Source organism: Anas platyrhynchos, chromosome 2 (assembly GCF_047663525.1).
Source record: "Anas platyrhynchos isolate ZD024472 breed Pekin duck chromosome 2, IASCAAS_PekinDuck_T2T, whole genome shotgun sequence".
Classification (NCBI taxonomy): Eukaryota; Metazoa; Chordata; class Aves; order Anseriformes; family Anatidae; genus Anas; species Anas platyrhynchos.
This window is the reverse complement of record NC_092588.1, coordinates 97636439-97652418: the sequence shown is the minus strand read 5'-3', so window position 1 is coordinate 97652418 and position 15980 is coordinate 97636439. Positions and strand designations below refer to the sequence as shown.

General features: G+C 40.0%; 1 protein-coding gene across 3 annotated transcripts in view; it reads left to right on the top strand.

Annotated features, from left to right (window-relative positions):
• The first annotated feature begins 205 nt into the window (after positions 1-205).
• NPSR1 (neuropeptide S receptor 1) overlaps positions 206-15980 on the top strand; it is a 59089-nt gene continuing 43314 nt past the window's right edge. For 2 of the 3 annotated variants that reach the window (XM_027451421.3, XM_021268673.4), the window contains exons 1-2: positions 208-1731; positions 14176-14308. In XM_027451421.3, the coding sequence (XP_027307222.1) occupies positions 1459-1731; positions 14176-14308 (406 nt within the window). In that variant the 5' untranslated portion in view covers positions 208-1458. Of the gene's footprint in view, positions 1732-14175; positions 14309-15980 lie in introns of all 3 variants that reach the window. The other variant, XM_021268672.4, reaches the window with a different exon arrangement.

Sequence of the window (15980 nt, the reverse complement as noted above, 5' to 3'; positions counted from 1 at the left end):
AAAAATGTGTTTATATAAGACATATAAAAACATTAAAAAAATAATTTGAGAGCGTCTTTTGTAAAAACAGTGGGAAGACTCAATTTCTCTCTATGTAAAACCACCTAAATCTCTTCAAGCACTGAAATTCTCAGAGACTTTTCAAACTCCTGGCTGAGGAAAACAAAGTCAGTTGTAGGAATCAATCAGCTATTCATTATCCACCGAGGAACTGCTGGGATTTGAGCTTGCCTGCTATAGGCTTTTGAGATTCAATCAGTAAAGTCTTTTATTTCTCCATTCATTCCAGGGGTATTCAAACAGTTTGCTTAATCTTGGGAATGGTGAAGGGTGGAGGGAGCAAACCCATATGTCAAATTTCAGATTTTTTTTTTAGAGGCTTAAAAAATAAGAAGATAAGTATTTTTTGTTTGTTTGTTTTTGTTTTGTTTTGCTTTTCCCTAGAGAATTAGTTTAAATATAGATATGGTACCACAGACAGTCCATGGCTTAAAATGTTGTGATCAACCACAAAACAAACAAATGAACTAACAAACAAAACAGCATTTCAGCAAAAACAGCCATCAACGAAGCAGGGCAGTGACAGTGACAATAATCGAAGACAGAAAAGGTAAGAGTAATGGAAGACCTGAATTACCTCTTCTTTTACCTGAATTACCTTTTTAACACCATAAGCATTACTTACAGCAACCAGCTGGCAAACCCACAAGAAAAGTCACTCTTGATTTAGTCCTGAGAGCTGTGCAGGATCATGTATGTACTGAAAAGCTCCTTAGCACCTCTAATATGCTTGAGACTACCATCTGTGTGGGAATGAGTGAGCCAAAAAAATCCCAAAAAGACAACATTCAGTGCAGGAAGTTTTAAGTAAGTATTGATCACTGGTGCATATAGATCAGTGCTGGTTCTTTCTCTTCATGAATGGTTCTAATTATCTATATGGGCCAGGACCAATCCTCCTCTGGATGACTTCAGCATATTTTGGCAAAGCCTGAATATTGCTTGGGCACCCAGAAGATTCTCCAATTCCTCCAAGCTTCTGTCCTGCAGGTAACAGGAGATGGAGAAATTGAGTTGGTGGGACATGGCTGTGAAAATAGACTGAGTACTGCTTATGATTGCTCTGTCCTGAGGCAGAGCAACTCCACTAAGCTGAACAAATCCTGGATGCACTAAATGTGAGTTTGTGCCCCAGGTCCATGTTTTTACAGCCATGCCTGGCTCCAGAGCTGGCATCTCTGGATGCCAGAGAGTCCTGAGACTACAAGGCATATGGATGAGTCCACATGTGCTGACTTTCTTACCAGCTGCTGGTCCAGCTGCTGGAAAGAGCATGTGGATGGCTGTTGATAGAGTTATGCTGAAAGAGCTCAAAGGGCTGGTGCCAGCTTGGCTTTTTTTTTTTTTTTTCTTCCTTTGCTTTTTTATTTTTTTATCACTCAGCTACGCTGAAGCCTGATGCCTCTGGTAGCCAGTGGTGGAGCAGTGAGAAGCTGTTTTTGCTGCTTTGCTTTTACGGGAGAGACTTGTCTGCGTGAACTCTTAGGAAAACAAGCACCTAGACAATTCAAGCAGAAGCCGGTGATGGAGGTCAGCTCCACAGAAGCCAGCAGCAGGTCCCCAGCTGGCACCGGCTGGCTGGATTTCACCCTTGTCACCTGCACTGAGACAGTGACTTTCACTGAAGTGGTGGAAGAAGAGGAGTGGGGATCCTTTTACTATTCCTTCAAGGTACAGCCAGCGCATTACTTTTCTCACAAGCTGTGGTGCATTTTCAGCACCTCTGCAGGGAGGCAGCTAGAATTATTGAACTTTTTGCTTTTGTATTTGTGGATTTTGCCCTCCCAAGACAGGTGACAGCATATGTGAGGCATTTACTGAAAAACAAAAGAGTTACAGGATTTGGAGTTCAGACTTGCAGGTCTTAGCCAATTGTCTCCCCTTAGAAGAGAGGGTGGTACTGCTTTTCTAAAGTGGCATTGTAATTATACATGCATCTTTAATCAAAAGTGCATATCAGTTTAACAGATCTTGTACATAATTTCTTCTAGCCATAGTCTTGACATAAGGGATTTCTTTTCAATTTTCCATCTGTAACAAACATCTGCACACAAGTGAGACATAATTTGTGTGTGTGTGTTGGCTTCTTTGTTTTAAAAACAAGAGGGACAGGTTTTAATTAGTTAGCTTGTTTATTTGTTTTCAACCTGAGAGGGGGATGCAGCATCTCTTTAAGAACATACAGGATGAATGATCCAGTAGTGAATGCTGTTGAGTGACACGAGAAGTGTATTCATTCATCGCCCAAAATAAACATCACCCTTGCAATATGTGAATGTGGAAAAAGATGAAAGAGGTACTGAGTTACATCTTTGCTTCAGCTTTCTGTGCCTGTTGTCACTGCTTAATTTCATGCCGTGTGTCATGTGTCACTTTACTGTAGTTGTATCAGTTATGTTCAAGTTATTAAAAGGGCTGGCAAGAAGTACACTGCCATTCCCTAAGGAGCTTCACTTTCAGACAGATAGGTATAGGCACTCACCTTGTCTGAGAATATAGTTGGTTATCAGGAATACATTCAGAATTTTGATTTCTAGGAGATTGATAATACTCTGGTACAATGCACATGGGATCAAAGGAGTTACCACTGGTTTTCACCTCTGCTAAGGAAAAAGTTTATTTCTATTCCTACAATTCATTAATTTGGGTCTCATTTAATATTATACTTTTTTACTTTTTTTTTTTCCTTCTTGCTAAGACAGTACTTTCTTATGTGGGATGTCAAGGGTGACAACTTTCTGTTTTCCCTTTTTATTTTTATTTTATTTTTCTCTTCATGTTAGACTCCTAAAAGGCTCTTGAAAAAACAACACAAGCGAGGAGCAAAACCTTTTTTTACTATTTTTTCTTTATCTCCTTTCTTCTCTTCACACTGAGGGCTGTAAATCTGAACAATGTCATGGGAGCAGTATTTTATAATGGTAAAAGTGACAAATTAATTCCATGATTAGAAAGTCCCCAGGCAGAAAAAAAAAAAAGCTTCTTAATAGGGCAGAATAAGTAAATTACAATAATTAGGATACCATGGATAGTCACATGTGCTTGTCTACTGCTAAAAGAAACTTGATTCAGTTAGCTGAGAGCTTCTCATTATACTTGCACTCTGCTGCCTGATGTCTAGCTCTGGCAAATATAGCATGAACTTTGCAAGGAGGTTCACTGATTTCACATCAATTACCAGATGCTGATAGGCATGGAAATATTTTGACTCTGGAGACAAGTGACAGCTGGTGTTGCTGCTGCAGGAAAGCAGGAATAAAGCACCTGCTCTGACAACTACTGTGCAATGAAGGCAGGGCTCCCTGCCAGCAATTTCAGCTCTCAGTAAATGCTCACATGTGGAAGGTGCTGCTGATACCTGCTGCCTAGGTTGCTTGTCCTCCACCAGCACTGCCCACGCTCTGGGTGGTGGTCATGTTCTTATCCCATCCAGCAAGGGAGACATATCCTTCCTCTTCACAAGGCTCTGGTTAAACAGCTAAGGAAATAAAAGGTCACCTTGGAATGGGCTGAATAGATTAAAAACCCATAGAATTTGAACTTGGTGCTCAAAATATATCTACAAATGAGGCTTTGGCCATTTATTGGGATTTTCAAACAAGTCGTGGCCCATTGCTAACAGTAAAGGAGACTGGACAAACAGTCACCACACAGGTGCAGGTTAAACAGACAGTCTGAATGGCTGTGAAGCAGAAACCTCCAGGATATGTTGGACATGGTCTGTGCCTGTGGCATGTGGGGACTTGCCACATGGCTCTATGTCCAACACAAAGCAAGCAAGTGCACCTATTTCTCTTTGGGAAACACAGAGTTTTAATCTACCTTACCAAAGGTATAACAGGAAAACATGATTTAAATGAATAAATGGAGACTAGGGAGTGATGCTCACACAGTAACTGCAGCAATTCCTATGTTAATGATTCTTTTAAGGATTTTACCCAATATCAGCTCTGTAGGGTATCTCATACACAGCTCGAACTATGAGATGAAAAGGAAGCACTGTTTTCTTTTTTTCTTCCCATGCTTCAGAAGGACTACCTGTACCCACCTACTGGTACTGTCTTGTTTACACCATGGTGGCAACATTGCAGAAGTAAAATAGTGTGACTCAGAGCTGAACCATGAATGCTTCCCTGCTACCTCTTTCAGAAACATTTTAATTTCTCTCCACACCTCTTCAGAATTTAACAACTAAATCCTGTGCTGCTTCAATTTAAAAAGCATTTTGCCAGTTCAATTAGCTTTCTTCTTTCTTCCTTTCTTTATTTATTTGCTGGGAAATGGACCATTTCATCCGCTTGGAGGAATGTGCACTTCCCTTCTGGTAGTCATTTCTGTAGCTGCTAGATGAGGCTTTGCCCCAAAAAGCTGCATGTGAGTCTGCTGCCATGCATGATAGCCTTGGAGCTGGGGTGCAGTTGTACCCTTTAGGGGAGGACCAAGGTGTGTCATGGGGTGTGAGAGGTGAGCTGGGGCTTCCCACAGCAAAGACAGCAGCTCCTACTCACCTGCAGACAGGTCTTGGTGCTGCGTGATGGCAGAGTCGCTGAAAGCCCGGACCTTATCTCTGCCTGGGTGCCTTTACATGAGGCATGCAGGTAGCTTACTGTCTTGATCCACAAACTCTAGAAGTCCTGTTGGCTGTGCCAGCACCAAATTCAGAACAGATGTGCAAATTAGTATTAATTACAAATCCAACTTCCCAGGCCAACGGAGAGTTCATTACATCCCTTTACAATCTCCCCCATATGCATTTAATCTATGTGTAAAAAGGCTCTAAGCAAGTGTCAACTGCCCTCTGCCAAATACAGTAAAATGAAAAGATCAGAGATTATCTGAACACCTGTGGCCTCCCTCCACTTCTGGAGTCCCTTGGCTCTGCATACCCAACTCTTGGGGACCTGAGACACAAGGTGCAAACTAGAAACCTGCTTGGAGAGCCTGGGGTGAAGCCAAAATCTCCAAATAGGTTCAATGCATCCTGCTGAGAAAGGAGTACCTATGATCAACAGGGCTAGGGGTCTTCATCAAGGCTGGAGGAAGGACCTCCCCAGTCCCCCAGTAGCTCCGAAGCTTAGGCAGTCCTGAGTAGTTTCATTTATTTTAAAAGAAACTCTGTTGGTAAATGAGATGCCATACTTTTATGCAACTGAGTAAAGGTTAGGGTGCTCAAATGCAGAAAAGTCCTAGTCATTATTTCTTCTTTGGCAAGACTGTGTTCCCACCACCATCTCCTGCCTTCCACATCTAGTACCTTTCCTTATTTTGTTTCCTGATGTGTAGATCTGAGTCTCCACCTGTGCAGCAAGGTACAAGAGTTTTGCAGTTTTTACACAAAGTTGTCTGGGAATCCCAATCCCATGCTGCCAGGTGAGAACCCCAACCACTGGGCCAGAGGTTGGTGCCATGATCCTGGTCCCTGTGTTGTGCAGCATCACCCCAGCAGGGACACCAAAGGATCAGAGCTCTCAGGAGAAACAGCATGCACATTAAATCCACTACAAATGATTACAAAAGATTTTTCATGAATAATTAAAATTCCTGTCCTTTTTTTTCAGGAAGGACAGACAGTGACCATCCTCCTCCACCCCCCCCCCACTCCCACCCCAGTAGCATTGCCAGTATCTGCATGTTGTAGCGCAGGTAGCTTAGATATTAAACAGGACTGTAGAGCCATGCCGGTGTAAGCACAAATATAAGACCACATACTTATCATCCACAGAGAATAACGTTCATTACAAAGTTCAGGACCTACCACCTCCAGCAAAGAGCTGAGAAGACCGGTGTGCAGAGAGAAGGTTTACATAGGCTAGTTTTGTAAAACTATCAGGTAAGAAGGATGTGGTTCCAGGTGCCCTCAGAGCCTAAGCCAGAATCTGGGGCCTTATCATTTCATCAAATGCTGGAGTCTCTTATCTCCTGGAAAGTATTTGCCTATACTATTGCTCATTCTGATTTTACAGCAGACTGCACAAAGCATCTCATCCTTGAATACATAAGAGAAAAATATTAATGTGTGCTGTCAAATTTCTGGGGTAATCTCTGCAAATGCAATCATACTTTTTAGGAAAATAGGCAAACCAAATAATTCATAAGTGACTTTGTTATCTTTCAGTGGAGGGAGAGGAGGAAAATTAAGCCTACACAAATACAGTGTCAGGAACTCCTTAACACAGCCGATGCAATATGCTGTGATGAGTGATGCTAGTGCTGGACTGTCACACTGAGAATGAAATAGTCGATCACCTTCTGAAACAAATCTGCAATGCTCTGGGGTGGGCTGGCTTCATCTACTAGCTTAAAGGCAGCACAAAAGTGAACTGACTATATGACAGCCCAGCTTTGGGTAGCTCTGAGACAGACGATTAAAGCAGTTTTATACTACCATCCCTCACACTTCTGATTTCATGGTTCGCGCAGCCCATAGCGTTCGTGTCTGCCTCTCCTATAAAATCAGACCTAGAAAATAATTTCCTTAGTTTGTGAGGTGTTTTAATTAGGCACACTTAATCATCTTACCCCTTTTTGTGATTAAGAAAGAACAGTGTTTCACAGTTTTTAATAGGGTTATCAAGATCATACAATTATGGATGGGCTATTGAGTGACCTAATATTATGTGTTCTTGTTCAAAATATTATATGAAAAAATAGATAGATAGATACATTATGATAAATGTATATTTCCTGATGAGATCAAAATTTGCAAAAAAACATTTAACTTCTGTGGAAACTCCCTAGAGTACAACTGGTAAAAAACAAACAAACAAACAAACAAACAAACACCCTATAATAACTGAACAGTACTGTCCCAGCTTATTATCCATGTAACAAAACACAGCAGAATGGTAAATATGAACCATCTGCTAGGAAAATTGAATTATTGCTATATGTTATTGACTAATAATCTTCCGCTCTACCCAAGTCACATCTATGGAGGATTTGAGGGCAGGCTAGGGATGGCTTGTTTAGCTGTTATTGGTGCTTAGAAAGATCACAGCAATTCACATGCATTAAATGTTGCCCACTGAAGTGACCCTGCCTTACCTGCGATGGTGAAGTGAGAGATAAGAAATATATTTTTTAAAACTGGAGATTCACAAATATACATACATACACACATATATATATAACATTACCAGATTTCAAATAGGTTTGAAAGTAATTTTAGTCACATAATTACCCCTTTGTTTGAGATTGTATGTTCTGATTTAGTGAATAGGTTTCCTTACCTAGTCGGTTTCCCCAAGTCTAAAATGTAGAAAATATTTTAGATTTTCCTTTAGGTAACACATTGACATCCACACACTGAGCGTAATACCATACTGATACCAACTCATGCAAAACTGCTTCTCAGATTTGGCAGAACAGAAAACATGATCTTGGGTCCTTTTCTAGCTCTGCCCTTCTTCCAGGCATAAAGTCACATGGAGAAGTGACTGTTGCCAGCATCTCTGACATACTGTGAAGGCCTCATGTGGCAACACTTCACAGGATTGCCAGAATAACCTACAGCCATGTGCTGGGAAACTAACAGAGCCATCCTGTTAGAAATCATTGCAGTAAAGCAGCCCCTGTGCAGAAGAAGGTATGAAAACCATCAGGCATGACCATTGCGTCTGCTGAATTCAAAGCTCACGCTTGACTCAGAGAAATGTGAGATGCAGATTGAGTTTTCTTTGCTAAGCTTGCTTGGGGACATCGGGGTTTGAAGAGAAACCTCTTAATTAATAGCCAAGGTCCATCACAGGCAGGGGGGGGGGTTTGCCCCAAGGCTTAAATGGGAAAGCAGTGGTCCAAGAGACAAAGCTGAGGCTGAACTAGTATTTATGCAGTTTGAATCATGCTCAGTTCCAAGCCAAGCTACCAAAAAAAATTCAACTCCTAGAGGTTTTGTTGCGATGCCCAAATGTCTTCCTCTGAAATTCAATCACAATGGAAGAACCTTTAAAGAGAAAAATATAAAACTTAGCTTTGAACTGACTCTTTTCTCACTTTGCTATCTCCACAAGTTTTCTCAGACCTTTTTTTTTTGTATTAATCAAATTGCTTTCACAAATTTTTAAGAGCCATCTTGTGTGTGTGTTCTATAATGACATTGTCTCATTTTTGACTTGCTAGATGGAAAATGTTCTTTCAAAACATACTTATATTATAGGAACGGCCAGTACAATTTCTGCTACTTGTGACAACTAGGCCAAAAGATTTCAGTTATCTTCCAGGTTGTTTAGTGTGATTCTTTCTTTTGAGACATAGTCCATCTGCAAATGAATTAAGTGATCCAGACACTTATTTTGCAGCTTTTTCTTCTCCACAGATGTTCCTTTCTTCTTCTTCTTCCTTTTCTTCTTTTTGATATTTTATTTATTTTTACTCTTTTTTATATTTCTTGAGAATTAGGAGGTGGTTTGAATTAATCATCTGAACTTTCACATTCATATGCTTAATGTTTGGTGTATGAAGATTATTTCTAGCCTAAGTATTCCTGCTGTTCTCTCTCTTTTGGTAAATTATTGTTGACTCTTATTTTGTTCTCTCTTGCCAGTGAGAACTGCTATCTACAGATAAAGTATATGTAACACACTTAAAGCTTATTTTCAAACAGATTTCTGTTGTTCTTTTCACAACCTAACTTGTGTTGAAAGTTTCAATATAGGAAGACAGATGGATGTTTCCAGTTGGCACTTTAACCAAGTTTGTTCTTTTTTTTTTATCTCTTAAAGAACCTTTATATTGTGTGTAGGTAAACACAACAATAGTTATGGGCACTTTAATGTCATCACACTTTACTTTTGACAGCTCATTGTTTAAGATGGTCATATCCTAGCTGAAATTCTTCATCACAGACCTCTGCATAAGGTTTAACTAAATGCCACCTAATACTGTTTAAGTTGCTTTCCCTAAGACTAAGATATTTGTGTCCTTCCTCTGCCAATAGCTTTACAACTGACTTGCAGGGTGACTTTTAATTTACATAGAAATTTCCACAAAGATCTGAGTTGTTTATGTTTCTATGATACAATACATAATATAGAACTTGTGCAAAACTATCATCTGAATACGTCTGCCTTAAAACACTTCAGTTTTAAGTATATTCCTTAAGAAAATAGGCCTTATGCATATTTGTGTGTGCATAATTCAAGTTGGGAGGGACTTCTGAAGGTCTCCTAGGCTGACCACTCAAAAGATAATTTAAACAATACCAGCTTGCTCTGGTGTCCATTCATATTCTGACTATCTTCAGAGATGGAAATCCCATAGCTTCCCTGTTCTCCAACTCCAGTATTTCACTATTCCCATGTTGATTTTTTTTTCCAGTATATCTAATCAAAATGTCCTGTGTTCAAACAGGAACACATTCAACAAATCTCCCATTTGTTGCTTCTCATTATGAATACCATCTTAGAAACAAAGAATATACCTGGTTGTCTGTCACCCACAAAGATCATTGAATCCAGCTTCTGGCTCCACACAGCAATCCCCCAAAATCAATCCCTATGCTTGAGAGTGTTGTCCAAACATTTCTTGAACTCTGACAGGCTCTATGCCATGACCACTCCACTGGGTAGCCTGTTCCAGTACCTGACCACTCTCTCAGTGAAGAATATTTTCCTAATATCCAGCCTGAACCTTCCCTGCTGCAGCTTCATTCCATTCCCTTGGGTCCATCTTCTCCTAATAGATAAAAGACTGCAGCAGTGAAACAGCCTCACCTCTTTCCCATCCAGGCCAAGAGCTCCTCTATGATTCTGCTGTGTAGAATTCTGGCAGTGTGGAACAGAGGTTTTCTTTCTTTTTCTTTTTCTTTTTTTTTTTAACATATATTTTTTTACAAATTATGAATTGTGTCAGAGGTTGTACCAATACCTTTTAGACTCCTTAATGAAGTTGAACCAAGTTTTGAGCCAGTATTTTTTTTGATCTCTTTCAATGTTACAGTCAAAAGTACAATTTATCTTAGAGGTAAACAGATGGTAAATCCCCAAGTGGAATCAGTCAAGATGCATTGCACCCATCTGCCTCAGGAAAACTAATTCCCTTCCCTTCCCTTCCCTTCCCTTCCCTTCCCTTCCCTTCCCTTCCCTTCCCTTCCCTTCCCTTCCCTTCCCTTCCCTTCCCTTCCCTTCCCTTCCCTTCCCTTCCCTTCCCTTCCCTTCCCTTCCCCATTTTTTTGTTCCACCCTAAGTGAAGGCAGCCAAAATAACAAATATGTCCAATGTATTTTCAGTATTCAAAATTCAGTACTCCAGATCTATAACAGGATCAAAGTAATGCAAAACCTAGAGTCATCCATTTGCTTACCTGGTCTGTAATTAAAGTGACTTTTTCAGAGGATGAGAAAAGACTTTTACTTTTTTTCCTTTAGGAAAGTGCAATGCAATCTACTAGTGGTGAACACCATCTTGAGCATACCAGTTCCCCAATCCCCAATTTAACAAGCAGATTTATGTGTTCTTTTTACATGTTAAGAGCATGTTCCTTGTGAAATTGCTTGCTTTGCTCCATGATTACATCTCAATTGCTGCAGTAGGTTACACCTGTAACATTATTTTTAAATAAACAAAAGGTAAGCAGTCAGGCTGTTTGCGTATTCACAGATCTTAACCAGCAAGCAAGAAAAAGGTGCTCAGACACATAAGTCACTACCCGCCTGTGATAAGAGGGATCAGTGCCTCTTCACCAAACTGACCAAGAACACAGAGCAGGAAGGCAGCAGGTCAGGGGGACTTGAATTTGCTATAAGCATTCTCACCTTACATTAAGGGACCAGCCAGTCTCATTAGGAATGGTGTTAAACACTTTCCATTACTATCCCCTACACTACAGTAAGTCAAAGATTCAACACTGAGAGCCTGCAGGCAGATTTCATAGGTGAATTTTGTCATTGGTACAAGATAAATATAAATCATATTATAATAAAACAAATGCCTACAACCCATACGGATCCCTTCTGCCCTGGGATGGTACATGAACCATGAGTGAATGACACACAAGGCTCTTACGGATGGAGTTTGTTGCAAATATAAAGCACAATACACCTCAGGCTAGACTTATTGCAGCCTATGAATTCAGAAATTTTCTCAGAGGCAAAATAACAAACCACTTCTACAAGCAAAGGAAAATGCACACACTCTTCAGCCAGGTTTTCTGGCTTACATTTCACCCATGAAGAGGCTTGCTTCATTGACTTAAGCTGGTTTTAATCTTAAAGCAAATTAGAAAAACACAAATATGTGCTCCAGATGTCAAGCACTTCTATGCTTCAAACAACAGTTTTGTGGAATAGTAGCATATGCAACTCTTATAATCAAGCCAAGGAAATTCTCTCGACTTTGATTTGTTCTGTGACCTTAACCAGGTCACCAGCATTTTTAGTTTTTCTAATCTAAAAGTACTACTTGATGACACCAGTCTCCCTCACAGCATTCTTGTGTAATGTAATTAGTAATGCCCATTGCAAAAGCAGCCCTCACTGAAAGCTTTTACACAAGGGACCTGGGAGACGTTATTATCTTTCTTTTTATTCAAAATACCTTTGATGTCTGTGCGAGATATTATTAAATAATGTTTTTTGTTTGTTTGTTTGTTTTGTTGTTGTTGTTGTTTTTTTTTGCATTTTTTTAAATCACCTTGCTGAAGGTTGTTACAAAAAGAGAATTTTTGCTTGATGAACAAACATGGCATGAAATAAAACCTCTATGTTTAAGCAACCTCAGTGTGATGAATAAAACAGAATTATAGAAAATGCAGCTGCACTGAAGTTAGGGATCAATCAGCTATAACTCAAACCTAAGGCTTACTTTTAAGGCTTTCATAGATGAAGGTTTCACTGACTCAATCAATTCACGTATATTTGTAAGTCAAAATAATGTAAATTAATTTTGGTTCACTGATTTTGGCCAATAAGCAGTGAATCTGAAGAGATAATCTCCCTTCCCACCCCCCCCTCCCCCCCCCCCCTTTTTTTTAACAGCAATATTTTTGTGTCTTAAAGGCTATGCTTGTCTTTTCCTGCAGTCAGCTCTTTCCTAGATTAAGTAATTTAATTTGGTCAGTCTTTTTGCCTGGCTATATCTTCTAGAATGCTGTCACCTCATCGCCCTATGCCTCTCTTGAAGCACAGTGCCCTGAAGTGGACATAGTACAGCAGCTGGGTACAGCGGAGGGGTCAGAGCAGAAAAAAGTGACACTTGTGTTGGTCTCCTGGTGGTGGCGGTTGTTTATCAGTATAAATATAAATATAAATATAAATATATCCTTATCAGTATACTATAGGAATACTGAATTTCTTTCAAGAAAATGTTCTCCTGACTTTATATCACAGAAAATGGGAGCAAGTCTTGTCCCATAGATCTTCACACGTTAAAGATCTGTTTTGAAATAGAAAAGACAAACCAAACCCTGAGGAGAACATGTTGATTTCAAGGACAAATGTGATATAAAATCTTAGGTTTTGTTTGTTTGATTGCTTGTTTCTGTATTTACCTTCCAAATATATACCCCCTTCCAATTTCCGTACAACACAAAATGTATAAGCGTAATTTCACCATTGCTGTCCCGATTGTTTTGAAAGGGACATGCAGACATGAAAAATGGGTGCTTTTTTTTTGTTTGTTTCTTCATCTAAAAGTTAAGCATTCAGCCCACACTGGTTGTCTTATGTAGGTGAGTCTATAATCAGTGGAGACAGGCCATCCCAGGGTAGGTGAGATGGATGATGACTCATGCCTGAGATACGGCCATTACCCAGACTACAAAAGCCATTTAGAGTAGCTGTCTCTCTTTAGAGCTTTAAAGTTCGGTGAGGTGGCCCTAATGGCAGATTATACCGACAAAAGTTATCATGCTGGGAAAAGTGAAACCATCTAAACATAGCCTTCACTGTGCACTTAGACTAATCCCTGGGTTTAGAGAGCGCAGCCTTGAATTGCTCATGCACTGCATCTTGCCTTTCCCGCACACCCACATAACTCACAGGATACCATCACCACCTACCTGGAACAAAGGTGGCTGAGGACTGTGGGCCACAGCTTGCTTTCCAGTAAATGAGGGACTATGGATGCTGGCTACTGGTTCTACTGAGCCATATGTGTATTTTTTCTCTCACTGACTATAATAACAATGTATATATTATTGCTGCTGGATACTTCAGGATTTTTTTTACTGCATTCCCCTGCTCTGTGCCCTCCAAACTGTTGCTGTGAAAAGTGCCTTCAGAAGAGCAGTAGAACTATCTTCCTCCATGACACTACATGCATTACACAAGAGAGGTTTTGTAAATGACAATTTTGCAGAAATACAGAGTATTTTCTCCAAGCTGACCCCACGCTCACCAGACTCAGTGCTTCTCAAAGCTGGCTGGCTGATATGGAGAAAATGAACTTTGCAGTCTCACACATCTAGAAGAAACCTACAGAATAGCCACTGGAAAATAACTAATCTGCATTTAGAGAAGACAAAATCATTTTTGGTAGGCCAAAAGGGGGGGAGAAAACTGTGTATGCACTCACACAAAACAAGCAATCATGCATATGTACACCCTTGTTCTTGCAGCCAGAGGATCCTGATGCTTTGAGAATGTGCATAACTGTTTTTCTTCTTTTCTTTGTGCACACTACCACTAGGGGACGTTTTGTCCTCACGTATTGCTTGCTATGCAATTTTACTTTTCCTTGCAGTGGGTCATGCTTGCTTTTCAAACTTGTTGCACATCTAGATCATGGAGTGGATGTCTGAATTTTATAGGGTTTGTGCATGACCCGTACTCACTGCAGCTGTGAGGAAGAGAAGTATTTATTTCCCCCATTTCTCCAAAAGAGCCCATCTATCAATATTCCTTACAAGGTAAGGCAGTTGGTTATTTCACAGCTTGTTGGGGCAACACGAGAAAACTGAAGTCTGCCTCTCATTTTAGCATCCAGTGCAGAACATAAATAGTGATAGTGGCTTTGTGAATACAGAAGTAATATGCAGGCACTGCAAATAAAATAATAGACTATATGCATATATATTAATTCTTCTTATCTCGTTTGTCCTAGGTTAACTGACTGGCTTAATTGTAGTCACTACCCACTCACCTACTTGTATGATTTTTTATTTTCTTTTTTTCTAATGCAGACAGAGCAGCTGGTAACTCTTTGGATCCTCTTTATTGTCACAATTGCTGGAAATGCCATTGTGCTCTTCTCTACATGGAGGAGGAAGCGGAAATCTCGAATGACATTCTTTGTTACACAGTTGGCAATCACAGGTGAGTATGGGAGGGAATGGGGCATCTGAACTGTGCAGAATCAGTATGAAAAAATACAAAAAGGTCTTGCATTAATAAGAAAATGCAAGTTGAATGGTGAAGAATTCAGTTGCCACCTAACATCCAGCTGCAGTTTGCCATGAGACAGATGGATAGCTGCTTATCTTAGGGCTCACTCTGCCTCTGATGTAAAAAGATGTTGCTAGATATAGTAGTGTCTGTGTCAGACACAGCAGCTGCAACTCATGGATTTCACTGAATCTTATCTTCCAGTATGAATTTGCATCCACATGTCCCAGAAGTTATGTCCCCAGCTGTTGTCATGGAACTGTTCAGATTAAACTAGTTTAAGATGAATCTCTGGTGTTTTTCTGCTAAAATCCTTTCTAAAGTACTTCATTACAGTGTTGCTCCATCAATTATGCACTTGCATTAAAGAGTGAAAAAAACTTCCTGTAGTCTGGTTTAACCACGTAAGGGAGAAAGAAAAATGCAAATGTGGAGAGGAATGCATTTGGGTCAGTTCTTCTTTTTTTCAGTGGGAATAAGGATTCTGATCCAATACCTTTGTAGTTTTTAAATGTAATGGAGAATGTATAGAAACCTGGTTTGTAAACTATCGATCTCAGCAACTAGAAATGGAAATGAGCATAAGCAGAACATTGTTTCTCTGTGGCCTTGACTGGGCTGAATTTATGGGGTTTTAACAGTTTCCCAAGGGAAAATGTGTACTGTTTCTATAACAGTGTCTTGCTACTAATCCCTGCTTACAAGACAGCTGTGTTGCTTTGCTTGTGTATATAGGATATATTTATATATTTTCTGTTTTTTTTTTTTTTTTTTTTTTTTTTTGTAGGATATGGTAGGAATTATAGCAACATCCAGTAAACAGCTATTTAATACATGTGTTCCCAGCGATTTTGAGTCCTCTTTTGATGTCTGTTGTATCTATTTAAACTGGAAAAGAAAAGGACTACACTCCCCAATTTTTAACATATTCTTCATAAGTAAATGAACTCCTGCCTGTGGTCTCAACCATGCCTATCCAGGGCCTTGTCTTATTTGAAGAACAGCCTTCACCCGAAACAGTTACAACAAGGTGTGCAAAGTGATGCAGAAGGACTGGCCCATAACTACAGGCAATGTAAGAATTAGTTCAGGATGAGGAGATGAAGGTTTGCAGTGACTCCTTTTCAAAAGAGCTGACGGCTGTTTTTTGTGTTCATCTGTAATAAAAAGTTTCACTTCTTATCTTGGTTGTGACTTCTATGTCACTTCCTTCATGTGCCAGTGGTATTTGCCATCAGATGATATATGTTGACACAGTCTCACAGCACACTTTGAAAGCTGCAGTCACAGATCATGTGTGTCAATATGAGTTTCAAAATAGCCCAATGCCAGGTGAATATACAGAAGATGGTAAAAAGTAACCAGACAAGCAGTAACATGGGACAAGAGCAGAAGAGTATCTGAAACCTCAGATGGACACTGTCCACTTTCTAACTGATGGCATCAGAGAACAGAGTACTGGGGACAACTGCCCTGAGAAGGGTTTTGTAAGTGAGATGAATGGAAAATGGCCCCATGTGTCCATCACACAGAATGCACAAGGGCCAGTCTCGCTGCCAGAGCAAATGCACAGGTCAATGTGGTAATAGGAGATGGTTCTTTA